This window comes from Prinia subflava, chromosome Z (genome assembly GCF_021018805.1).
Source record: "Prinia subflava isolate CZ2003 ecotype Zambia chromosome Z, Cam_Psub_1.2, whole genome shotgun sequence".
Taxonomy (NCBI): Eukaryota; Metazoa; Chordata; class Aves; order Passeriformes; family Cisticolidae; genus Prinia; species Prinia subflava.
The window spans coordinates 90817636-90831299 of NC_086283.1; the positions used below are offsets into that span (position 1 = coordinate 90817636).

At 37.5% G+C, this 13664-nt stretch overlaps 1 protein-coding gene across 4 annotated transcripts in view; it reads right to left on the reverse strand.

Moving 5' to 3' along the window:
* SLC38A9 (solute carrier family 38 member 9) overlaps positions 1-13664 on the reverse strand; it is a 47838-nt gene that overhangs the window by 19235 nt on the left and 14939 nt on the right. For 3 of the 4 annotated variants that reach the window (XM_063422975.1, XM_063422976.1, XM_063422977.1), the window contains 9 exons: positions 13021-13153; positions 11924-12045; positions 11715-11778; positions 11509-11602; positions 10348-10518; positions 7791-7850; positions 5515-5712; positions 3347-3454; positions 991-1097 (listed from right to left, as the gene is read on the reverse strand). In XM_063422975.1, coding sequence (XP_063279045.1) covers positions 991-1097; positions 3347-3454; positions 5515-5712; positions 7791-7850; positions 10348-10518; positions 11509-11602; positions 11715-11778; positions 11924-12045; positions 13021-13153 — 1057 coding nt within the window. Of the gene's footprint in view, positions 1-990; positions 1098-3346; positions 3455-5514; positions 5713-7790; positions 7851-10347; positions 10519-11508; positions 11603-11714; positions 11779-11923; positions 12046-13020; positions 13154-13664 lie in introns of those variants that run through there. The other variant, XM_063422978.1, reaches the window with a different exon arrangement.

Here is a 13664-nt window from a genome sequence, read left to right on the forward strand (position 1 = left end):
TGAGAAGCCTGTAAGCCCCCAGAGAAGGAGAATTCCTGACTCCTTTGCAGATAGGGTCATTCAAGCTAGTCTTGGTTCATAGGTACAAGGAAGTAACTATCCAGACTTCTAAAGCCTAAGAGGTCATCTTATTGCATTGGTATATAATCTGCACTTCATTGTCAAATAATCAAATCTGATGTATTTTATCTGATGTGTTGTATAGGTGCTGACAACTTCAAGCATTCAGGGATTTTGATTTCATACCATTTTTCCACACTGCTAGTATTGAAAAATATTTTTATGTTATTCAGGTACCTTTACAGCTAACATTTTAATGCAGCTGGACAAGAATCCTTGGAAACAGGGAGGAAAAAATAAAATAATAAAAATAATTAGAGTAGAAGTTACTCTCAGACCCTATGTATCGTGTTTACTCCATTTGGTTTTTTATAATGGTTAGATATTAACAAAGAATGCAGTTCCATCTGGAGGAACACTGCTTAACTTATTCAAGAGCAAAGCACCAGTCCAAAGACTATGTATCACAAAGCCTCCTGTTCCAGGCTTCAAATTGCAGGATTCCCTAAACTGTGTCAAGTTTTTCTGCAGACTTTGACTAGGATTGTGAAACAAAACTACTGAAGCAACTCTGAGGAAAGGTATTACCTAGACCCCAAAACTACTGTTCAGGATTCTGCTAAAATCAGTCCTATACCAAACATTTTTTCACTATTTTTCTTTCTAAAATTGGTCAATTTTCATTAAGTTCTACAACATTGTCAAGTGATCTGCCTCTTGTGTGCAATTTGGCCATTTAATACCATCTTGACCAGAAGTAGGTTTAGGGCATTCCTCAGGGCTTTTATGTGAATGAATTTGTAATTTATCTGTTACTCCCTCTTAGCAAGGAAAAGAATGTTTAACTTTTTTCTTATCAAATCACAGGAAAAACATACTGTTGTCTGGCAATCTAGATATAAATGAGCACAGTCTTGAGAGGTTACTTACATTGTTTTCTTGATTCTTGTTATTCTGAAGAAGTGTGATGACACAATTGTGGATAAAGAAGGCAAGTGTTAGAACCCCTGTGAGCTGAGGGAACAGAATCCTAAACTCTAAACAAAGAAAAAAAGAAGTGTTTTTAAATTACTTCTTTGAAACAAGCAATGGAAAATGCAGATGACATACAGTACTCTGGAGGGTACTGGCAAACTCATGAACTTCCACCATGAAATGGGACAATCTATCTCATCTTTGACCACAGCGAATATTTAATCAGGATTTAATCAGATATTTAATCAGGAAGTACAAAATGCATTAAGACAGTAGTTACTATAGAATAAAGTTACTACTTTCCAGCAAGGCTTCTCTGATAGACTCCAACCATCAGTGATTATTAGGTTAATTTAAGATAGACATATACAAGGTTTTCTGCTCCTTGACAGTTTAACTTGAAATCATTGTAAAATTCGAATTGACAGCATTGGGGCTGTATAGTTATGGGTTCCTTAAGAGGGAGATGGAGGGAAGGAAACATTTACCCTGTGAGAACTTTTAGTTATTAAGAAGTCACTTAAGCTACCAGAACAAAAATTACATCTATAGATATTCAAGAGATTCTCCTTAAAAGCTAGGGCATAAAGAAAGGCAGAGCAACTTCTTATCATGCTTAACAGCATTTATGAAAAAAATTTCTTTCTTGTCTCCATGGGAGTAGCATTGTTAGGCTTCTTTTAATACTCAAAAGATGTTCACAATATGGTAGTTCTGGAAGTGCTGCAAATGGTCTAGGAATTCACAAATTCATGGCATCATTAAAGAATCACTGTAGTTGGTATTACCTAAGAACTCTTATATACTCTTTAATATTTATTCTTTAGAGTGCTAACAGCAATTAGAGACCCCTAAGATAGCTCAGCTTCTGAGAAGCATCCAGGGGTACAACACAACACTCTTCAGAGGTTCACAAACCCCTCTAGAACAAACGACAGAGAGCTCCATACAAACATATTTAAAACAGACTTCTGTAAAGTGCTATGAAGTTAGGAAAGTAAACACACTCCAGGCAACTAATGGAAGGCTTATCAAAACTGAAAGAAATGCTTCCCCTAGAGCTGGTTCCACTGTACCTTCAATACCTAAGTAGCATGAAGTGCTACTGACGAATTGAGTGCAAACGACTTCTGGGCTCATTTTTCATTCTCTAATTGAATCTCAATAATAAAAAGCAAACTGACAGTTTTAGAATCTCTCAGTAGCTGTATTTGTATGCATTAGTGTCCTGGGATGACTTTATGATGCTTGTGTCCCCAACTGTCTGTTCTGTTTGTGTTGGATATTATGTTCTGTACCTTTAAGACTGATATTGCCAGTTTCCTCCCAAATTTGCCCTAAACTAGGACAATTCACTACATGCTTTTTCTACCTCCTAGCAATACTAGGAATTTTTGCCAAATTAATCAAACTACTGGGTGCTCTGCTTCTCAATGGTCTGTGTCACTGTGACTCACTTTTTTCACTTGTTTCTAAGAACAGAAGTGATACTATTCTAATGTACAGGACACAGCTCCCTGGAGCTAACTTGTCATAAAATTTTCCTTATTGTAAAGGATGGGAAAAACCAGCTACAACTTAACCCTGGTTCTCTTATTCCAGGTTTCTTGAAAAAGAAACTGATCTCTTTAGGCTGTCTGTTCAAGCAATACCAAATGTCACTTGTTTATGACTATGGCATCTCACAGAGTAATTTGTCACAGCAATTTGTAAAGAACAAATAGCCATCAAACAACTTCCAAGAAAATAAAAACATACTGATGGGTACTGATGGCATAAAAACAGCTAATGGGTGTTTGAAAGAGAAGAGCTACTAAGATTATGGCCTAAAACTCAAGATAGACCAGCAAGTACAGGGAAACTGTACTTGCAAATTATAATAAATGAGCTATTTCATTTAAGCAAGACAGTGTGTGGGGAACCTAAAGCAGCTTTAACAATCAGTCTGTCTACAGTTTGTCATTTTTAATTGCTACTGAAACAGGCATGATCTGAAACTGGTGCAACCAGAACTTGAAATAACACATGAAACAGGACTATGGAAAGCTCTCGTCACAAGATACATGTTGAAGATTCCTCTGATAGGCACTGTTCCTCTTCCCCACTGTTGATACTGTCTTTTAACTATGGAACATCACTGGGAAAGAGATCCCTTGTCACTTTGTCCAGAGGGATCTTTCTTCTTCTTGCAATATCAGATGGCATTTCCTCACTTTATCTATGTCTCAGATATGGTAAAAGGTGAATGAGAAAAAAAAAAATCTTAAACTCACCAAATATATACTTTGTTACTGCATTTTCATGATCTTACCTGGTACAAAAAATTCATTCTCTGTAAACCAGTTGAATTCCAAGTGTATTCCCAGATGAGCAGCCTTTACTGTAACCAGAAAAACTAAGTAGACAACTGAAACTGTACCTGGAAAAAACAAGAGCCAAACAAATACCATGATACAGTAGAAAGTGTTTATGCAGTGCTTCATTTCTGCTCCACCCATCTAGCTACCAGTAATCAAACAGTTATGGTTGGTATTCATTCCCAACAGAAGACTAGGTCTAAATTTCTTATTCCTCTTCTACATCAGAGAGAAAAATTAATGCACATGCACACAATGTAAATTTCCAGTAGGTTTAATATTTTCCAGGTGTTGGTGACAGCAGAGGAAGTACCCTGTAATCCCTGAGGCTGAAATTAGGAAAAAAACTTAGAAAAGAAAAGGTTCTGTACATGAAGATAAACTCAAATATTCTGTAGTTTTCTAACGACTTCTGTTCCCATGGATATCAAGATAAGTAAAACTCTACAGTGATAAATTTCAGCATCTCAAAATTGCCTTCCATTTCTTCTTGCCCTATCAACTTCAAGATTTACAAAAAATAAGGCAATTTTCAACAGCTTCTGAATTACATAATCTACTGAACAGATGAGTAATTAATATTCTGTTTTTTAAATTTCTAATGTTGTATCTACCTACATAAAACACAGATCTTTTGCACAGAAGCAGTACCAAGCACCCAAATTCCTGTGTGGTATTTTCATTTAGTGGTTTTAGCAGGAGCAGATCCAAACTCTGATAAAGTGTGAACAGACTTGGAACAGACAAATAAACTAGACCTTCAAATCCCTGTCTTCTACCTCCTTTGCAATGCATATCCAACCTTCTCAGCCTCTGACCCCCATCTAGTTTTCTCCTTCTCCTCGTTGTGGGCATCAGGGCTATCCTCAGACCTCTTCTGCTCCCTGAACTGTGACCAGCTACACCCACCACATGCTTCACTCACTTTACCAGCCCCACCCACCTCGGCCTTCTACCTCAAGACATGGGTGCAAGTCACAATTGTTTCCTCTACAGCACAAAAGAGACCACAATATTGGAAGTTGGGACAAAGAACAGCAGCAAGTCACACTGACTGACTGATGTTGTGATTAATTAATCACCTGATTGGTAGAAAATTATTTCAGATCAGAAGCAACTGTTGGTTTGAAATGTTTACCAGAGGAGGAATAGTATGACTGACTATACCAAGGCAGTATGTATCAAATGCTGCACAGTAGAATGCAAAGAACTATTTGGGAAAATCTGTTGTGGATGTAATGGGATTTGTTTCACAGGATTATCAAGCAAGAAAAAGGAAGAAAAATTAACTCCCTATTACCCATAAGATTCAACCAAAGCAGCACACAAAGCCTGTGGGATTAATAAATCAACTGACAACCCACTTTGGGGCCCAGTATGGGCTGCCAGCAGAATACTGGAACAGTGCTGGAAAGCTGCACAATGGAAAAGGACCTAGGGGTGCTGTGCCAGCAGCTGAACATGAGGCAGCAGTGCCCAGGGGGCCAAGAAGGCCAAGGGCATCCTGGCCTGGCTCAGCAGTGGTGTGGCCAGCAGGGCCAGGGCAGGGATTGTCCCCTGTGCTGGGCACTGGTGAGGCTGCCCCTGTGACAAGAATACTGCCAGTTTTGGGCCCCTCAAGACAACAAGGTGCTGAAGTGGCAGGAGCACAAGTTCTGTGAGGAAAGCTGAGGGAGCTGGGGGTGTTTGGCCTGGAGAAAAGGAGGCTCAGGGGAGATCTTATCACTCCCTACAAGTCCCAGAAAGGAGGCTGTAGGCAGGTGAGGCTTGATCTCCCAGGCAACCAGTAACAGGATGAGAGGACACGGCCTTAAGCTGTGCCAGAAATGCTCAGATTTGGAAAATGCTCTTCTCAGAAAGGGTTCTCAAGCATTGGAACAGGCTGTCCAGAGAAATGATCGAGTCACCATCCCTAGATATAACAAAAAATGTTCAGATGTAACACTTATGGACATGGTTTAGTGGTGGACTTGATAGTACTGGGTTAACAGTTGGACTCAATAACCTTACAGACTTTTCCATCCTAAAAAATTTTATGATTCTACTCACTGGATTAGTTTTCACTGTCTTCTATACACTTCACTCACAATGAACCAATGCTTTAATAGTATTTGGTACCTACCTAGGACATTAAACTTTGCAAAGAAGGACGGAGACTTCAGATTTAGCAGGGGTAGAAGAACTGCAATCAGGTAAAATGGTACTGTTTGTGACTTATCCCACCATTGTTCAAAGAGTTCGAAACCTGTTCTGTTGCCAGAAGAGAACATCACACTCCTGTTCTGTGGTGGTTGATCACTAGCAGCACCTGGACAAATGACTGGAAGAAAGGAAAAGAAAAATATCTTCAGATGAAAAGGGTTTTACTTGCACGGATTATTCACAGCCAAGATCTCACAATTGCTGGTGTGTTTTACCTGTGGAGGATTGCTCAAGTGCAATGCTCAGTATCTCAGTTCCTAACTTCTATTTGTTTTTTTAATCAGGAATTCATTGCTAAGATTCCACTGCTAGGCACTTTGCGCTTTAATCTGACAGTGCTACAATTGTTCCAGCTGAGCACAACAAAGATGATAATTTATCTGAAGCCCAAGTTGTCACACAGGATCATCCTTCAAGGTCACATACCCATAACAAGGTCTGTTCAGTGCCTACGTGCACTTGCTGGAATCAAGTCATAGCAATGCTCCCCTGCATCTGGCTGCATATTTAGTATCCTGATCGGTCCCTGCACACTTCAGTAAGATCGTGTCAACCAAAATCCAAGTGCACCTCTGTACAGAAGAGCCTGAATTACTGTAAACTGCTCTACAAACAAAGGATTACAAGAAAGCTACTGCAACTGGCAGGTTGTTACTCATACACTGAACAGAAACACTCCTGCTATCTTTGTGCCATGATAGGGGCAAATACATCGCTTGCCAGAGAAGACAACAAATATAAGATATGCTCCAGTAAAACTGCTAAGAGGGAACATCATACTCCTCTTACACAGAGGTTGTTCAGTGGCAGCACCTCAGCAAGTGACTGGAACAAAATCAACCAAAAAGACCCTCTGAGGAACACATGCCTATGAAGCTCTATGCTGAAATATAAAACTTATTGTTCTCATAATGTCTTATTTAAAATCTTGGCATCCCACAATACTCGATAGCCACTATCCTACGCTGTCTGCATTCCCATTCTGTCAAAAAGGCAAAGGCGTAAAAAGCATTCTGACAAATATGCTTAAAAGGGGATTGTTTCACAAATCTTGAAAAATGCTTTTGTTCTTACTGATCTCCTTGGTAGCCCTGAATGTCCTGTCAAGAGTCACTCGAACATCTAGCAGCCCTTAATTTTGTGTAGCAGCTGCTTTAAATCTAGTTGGTGGAGGATAGTGTGGAATATTGTCTACTTTGCCTCCCAGTTATACTCCCTGCTGCATAAGCATGGGAAAGAACAGCAGGAGAGAGCACAAATTGGTGCCTAGCTGGTAAGGACTGTTGGAGGAGCAGGACTCAACACCAGCTCAAATGCCAATCAACTGGTTTTCAGAATTACTTCTTAACTCCTTTGCCTGACTCCAACATCTGCTCTCCAGAAACACAGCTGCAGCTAGTGTTACACACAGCTGCCCAGCTGGTAGTGATATGTTTCCCCATTCCTCATGCACTCAGGGTAGAGAAAGCTTTCTGTTTCCTAAGAAAGCAGTACAGATTCAGTCACTGTTACACAGGCAGAAAAAATTCCGGGGTTGACAATGCCTGCCTTGCTTTGCTCATTTTTCTGCCTACTTAAGAACTGGGAACAGATCTATGTTCATAGTTGACTGCAGTTTCTTCTCTTAGTTGTGCAAATGTCAGATTCTCCAAAAAGCACAAGCAGAGGCTCAAGTAGCCTGACACTTGTTTCTTTTTTGCAGCCAGCATCAAGAAAGCTGTTCTTACATATTTTTTTTAAAAAAACAATCCTGCTGAAGAACTTGTGAGTAGTAAAGCTGCCCCAGTCAAGATTTTAAACAGTAAACAGAACCAAGGCGCCTTAAATTTAGGGTGTGAAAGTTAAAATTCCTTAAGGCAATTCCTCATTGTGCAACTACTGTTAAAAAGTTAACAGTCAGGCTTTTAAGGAGGATGTATCTGGGCATGCAGAAACTTGTAACTGGCTTTTGAATACCTATTCTCACCTCCATTTCTTTTACTTGTTTTTTGCTTCCCTAGTTATTCAGATCTCCAAGTGTGTGGTTATTTGTGGAAGTACAAATCCCAGATAGAAAATTAGTTTTGTAAGGAACACATAGTAACAACTGATGATATATACTTTATAATGGAATGTGGTTAGGCATTGAAACATGATGATTTGCCTTTAAACCCCCCACCCCAAAACTGGAAACACAATACTGTAAGTGCTTCTTACCTTTGTTACTTCCATTGGTGCCAGGAACAATATCTGTTACATTAATGTCATGAACAAAGTCTGCAAAGAAAAAAATCCCACTATCAATATCCCATACCTGCTATTAGGCTTTCATCTGTTGACTTGATTAAAATTAAGTACAAAAATATTATGGAAAATTACATCAGAGGCACAGCACAGCAGCTTGCACTTCCCCCAGACCCAAGTGAAAATTTTCAAACTATTGTAGAAGTGTTTTAAAGTAGCTCTACACTGCATTACTTTCTTCTCAGAAGCCCTGTCCCTTTACAAATTTCTCAAGATTCCCCACTCCCAGGATTCCACAAGCACACCTCCACTTCTTCCAGCTACTCAGTTGGTAATGCTGAACAGTAGGACAGTGAGGAGATGCATCTTAAATTCAGCCTCTTCTGGGACAGAATAAAAGGGCATGTAAACATACCCCTAGTCTAGACAGTATTATACAGAAAAAGCTTCCCTTACTCATTTTCTAACACTTTGTTTTTCAGAAGAGGCTCTGTGGGATGCTTTTTCCATGTTCCATGAGAAACTCTGGAAAAATGTTCAAGCCTCACTGTTGTACAGGCATCTCTAGTACTGTTTTATTTCCAGTATAGTCCTGTGCTATTTTACTGCTATACCACACCGGTTACTTCCATGTTTCTGCAACCTCACTTTTATAAGGGTATTAGATAGCAATTTCATTATATTTATGTATTATGTGTACATATACAAAGAGAAAATGCCCCATCAGCTTGGAAATTGAATTAGTGGGTAACTGGTTAAATTTTGCTTCTGTTGCATGTGGGTGTGTTATGCACAAAAAATTGACTTGGGCAGTTGGCTTCAGATTTTTTTTACATGCAATTAAAAGCAGCTTGTTTCTCATGAGGAAAGCAAAAGGTCTTGTGGGAAGAAAACTGTTTCTTCTTTCTTTATTTTATAACACCCTGAATCACAAGTAAGTTTTTCATACTTACTTCTACGAGTTCAGAGTATACAACAATCACAAGATTTAACTAAAATCACTATTTTGTGTTCCTAATTAAAAAAAAGTACGTAATGAGAAGCCATCAAAATTAACAGATCTTACAGAATTTAAGCACTTTCAAATTTGTTATAGATGTCAACTTCTGTTTCTTCTGTATTTAACATGCAGTTTAGGACTAGAAATTGCATTTGTGGATTTTGTTTTTCCCATAAAACAAAACCTGAGTGAGACCATGCAACACAATGTTAAGAAAAGGCATGATATTGCACTCAGCTAACAATTCCTGCATTCTTGTGTACTACAGATTTCTAGGCCATCCTCCCACAGAAAATCAAATTTTCCCTACCTAAACTGCATGTGCAGATGTTCTAAAAAGTCATGTGAGTGTATTAGAAATAAACACAGTAGCCTGCTTAGAATACTTAGAAACACGTGGCTGGGAGATGCCAGCTACATCTTATTACACATTTTATTACCTAACTACAAAGCTACATCTTATTACACATTTTATTACCTAGTAATTAAGTATGAAAGTTAGGACAAGAAGTCAGCGATCGTTATCTCTGACCTAACAACTGAAGTAGGAACTCCAAACAAATATAGGTAAGGGATAAAATAACATGCCAGTGCCATGGAAAAGTGGGACTCTTTTCCTAGAAAATAAGATCTTTTCACCATTTTGAATTTTGCTTATTAGAATTGGCATTATTTAATTTTGAATAATTTAAGATTAAAGTATTAATCTGATTTTAAAAACCCAATGTCTAAAATGAAATGGCTGTAACAATATATAAATTAGGTCAGCTATAAAATCAGTCATTAACCAATATAGCACAGTATGTCCTATAGGGATGGTGGGAATTCTAATTAAACACTGTTTAACAGGCTTAAGTGTCTGTGCTGTTATTTGCCTCAGAGATAACCTGCAACACAAAATATTTTAAACCTTAGTCAAGCTACTCAACTCTATGAGTCAGATCTTCAAAGATCTCAATTCCATCATCCATTCACACAACTCTACACTGATTATGCACACAAATGCCTGTGCATGTACCAGGGTATAAAAACCCAATGTATTTTCTTCTGTAGCAATGCCACACTAACAATCATTTTTACTGTGATACAGTTCATTACTTCCTCGCAGACACTTGCAAAAACTTTCTACGCAGCAATACTTCAAGTGTGTTTGCTGAAATCTATAATGAAACTGTTTTTTTTCATTACCCTGAATCATTTCAACAGTCTAGCCTGTTATATGGCTGTTCAAATAGATACACCCATGCAAACAAAGGGGGAGTGAAAACAGAATGGAAACAAGCAGCCAGGTTCAAGTTGTTTAGACTATACCAAGAAAACTACTCTTCGAGAGAGAAATGGAAAAAGTGGCCTTGAAAACACACAGGACTTTGTCCATAACACCACATATAGGTACTTATTTTTAATTGCTTTTTCACACAGCGTAGCAAGACAATCAAGATTACATAAAATGGACAATCTTTTTTCATTATAAGATAATCTTTCTTTGCAAAGGATTGCTGTAAAACTTAATCCAAAATGTATACTTACTGTATATAAATTTCCCTGTGTTGAACAGAAAGTTGGACATAAGTACCCAATAAACAACCATGGCTCCAACAAGTGATACCATAGAAAATAAGAGGCTTGACCATTGACCAAAGGATCCAAAGTAATACTTGCAAACATCTGGGAATTCCCAGTTTGAGGTATCTGTTAAAGCTGAAAAAGATAAAAACCCAAAAATGTATCTAATCAAAATGTTACCTTAGAGTCAGTAGAATTATTCATTACAAAATGTGGGGTTTTTTTAGAATATTCTGACACACATTCACAGCACTTTCAAGGACTAAGAAAATTGCTTCTTTACTTAATAAACTAAGTAATTTTGTAATACAGCAGTTCAACACTTGAATTGCTGTATTACAAAGAAGACACTTTTATTGTGAACATACTACTACTTTTGAATACTTTCAGAAGAAATGAAACAAGACATAGCAAAAATGCTACCATAGCATTTCCAGCTAAAGCCTTTTGCAGGTGTTATAGCAAAGTAGGCCAGACCACGAACTATTCCTCAACAATGCCCTGAAATGAATTCTGTCACAAACTGACAAAGGTCTTAATGGCCTTTGTTTGAGCAAGTGAGAGGTTAGTTTATGCACAAAAGCACCAATCAAAGGGCGGCAAGATGAGTTTTGAACAATAGAAGTACATTCTAATTAGAGCTGCTGTCAGTGACTGCTTCAGCTGCTGACTGTATTCAGAGTGCTTTCAACACAGAACACGCCCAAATATTAGGGTAATACAGGCATATAACACAAGGGGATACAGCTACAGCCCATGCTGTTCCATTGTGTAAGTTGACCAGATGTGTAGAGGACTAGACAGTGCTTATAGAGAAAGGATGCCCCTAATTCCCCAAGTCCCCAAAAACTTAGTAAGGGAACATCTGAAACCTTGCTTGCTAAGAGTTTGTGTCTGGCTATAATACTTAGGTCCCAAGCAACTGAAGGAATACCTAATAAGGGAAGACAGTAATTTTGCATACAGAGCTTAGACACAGACTACAAAAATAGAGAGATGTTCAAAGAACAGCTTTTATTTGCAGGTCAGGTCTAACATAGTATAAAGACACATAGAAACAGAATCTAATACATATTGGTATTTCACACTTAAAGTATTTGCATGATGAAGCTTTGGATTTCTTACGTATCATTTGCCGTGATTTCACAACTCTGTAACAGCAATAAAGAGTCAAAATGCCCATCAGTAAGATGAGAATAATTCCAGAAGTGAAACCTGCCTGTTGAGAGGGAGAAATATAGTTTATTTTATTTATAAATATACTACAGAAAAAGAAGAGTAAGCCTTGTTGCCAAAAACATTTTCATATGTATACATTTTTCATAGTTTACCTGTTTTATTCCCCATGGGATACTTAATATGGATGTGCCCATCATGGTATTCCATATCATAAATCTAGAAAGAAAACCATCCAGTGAATATTTTAAGAACCATTCTTTCTTCAAATTGTCTTTTTACTTAACAACAGTCACATTGTTAATATAGAACATTCAATAATAATGCATTTTGTGGCTATTATACGGCAAGGTGTTTAACATACATTGTCACTAGACTGGAGTTTTTACCATAGCCATCTGTGCAACTGTCAACTTTAAAAGCAGTTCCTAATGGACTGTACACGTAGATTTCATCAGGAGCTGGGAGTACATGATCAGGAGCAATCTAACAAATGGAAAAAAAATACAAGATTTATTAGTAACATCAATATAACTAACTGTCCCGAATACAGCAAGTTAACTACTGTAAGTCACAAAACATTCTCCAGGAGATTACATTAAAAAAAAAAAAAAGAAAAAAAGAAAAAAAAGAAAAAAAGGAAAAAAACAGAAAAAAAGGAAAAAAAGAAAAAAAAGAAAAAAAAAAGAAAAAAGAAAAAAAGAAAAAAAAAGAAAAAAGGAAAAAAACAGAAAAAAAGAAAAAAAAGAAAAAAAGGAAAAAAAAGAAAAAAGAAAAAAGAAAAAAAAGAAAAAAGAAAAAAAAGAAAAAAGAAAAAAAGAAAAAAAAGAAAAAAGGAAAAAAAAGAAAAAAGAAAAAAGAAAAAAAGAAAAAAAGAAAAAAAAGAAAAAAGAAAAAAAAGGAAAAAAAAGAAAAAAGAAAAAAAGGAAAAAAAAAGAAAAAAGAAAAAAAGAAAAAAAAGAAAGAAAAAAAAAAAAAAAAAAAAAGAGAGAGAAAAAAGTTTGTACTATGCTAGTTCTCTTCCTGGGCAGAAAAAACCCAACAAACAGTTGAGAGAATTTCTAGCTAGACAGATAGAAAAATAAAAATACACTTCTCTTCTGCAAAATGTGTGTAAACACACTACGAACACATTGTGCTAGCTCAACAATTCAACTGCTGCAGCTAACCCCTACTTTAATCTTACAGGTAGGAGAAATCTGGGCAGCCTGGATCACTGTTATAAAATTCATGCTATTTGTATATTTTCTTTTAATGGCGAAGGCATTGCACAAGAAATAAATAACAGCTTGTGATAAAACAAAACCTTTCAAAGGCACTCAGCTATTATATGCTTGATTCAAAGCAAGTCGCAGAACAATTCTCCCCCAACGTTTATTTCTGCTGCTTGTATAAATCCAGGCAGTGTAAGACCCAGCATGTCAGAGGCCACCCATTTAATGAGCCCTGTCTTTGCCTTACCAGTGCCCTGTCTGCAGGAGATGTGAGCCTGCTGTAGTAATGAATCCTCTTATTCATTGCTGAAGCTTCGTCAGTGACTCTTTGCATGTCATCATTCACACTGACTATGTTTGTGGGCTCCACGTGAAATGGTCTAAAGGACAGGAAAAAAGGAAAACTTTTAAAACCATGGAACACAAGATTTAATATACAACTCAGAGAGCAGCCCAGCAATACTCAGGATGGTTTTGTCATTCATTGACACAAGGCAAAAGCAAAAATATCAATAAATGCCATTGCGGGAAGCTGCCATCCGTGCAAGAACTGTGTGTTTGTATCATCCATATTAAAATGGCCTCCAGCCCAGATTCTGTGGAGCAACTTAACATTAGACCTAATACCCAGCTGTTAGCTCTCAACAATGAATCACACACAGAAATATATGTCAATGAGCTTGGACAAGCTTATTAGTGCTTGTAACTGGTGTTGCCGGAACTAGTGATGAGGAACAGAGGTAGAAACAGAAAACATCAGAATGCAGAAGGAGAAAGCAGAGAAAGAGGAATCAGTGGTGGCAGTGAGGACCACCTGTGAAAAGATTAGGAGCTACTAATCTAGCTGAAAACACTACATGGAATTGTGTTTACTGGGTAGGGAACCAAGCC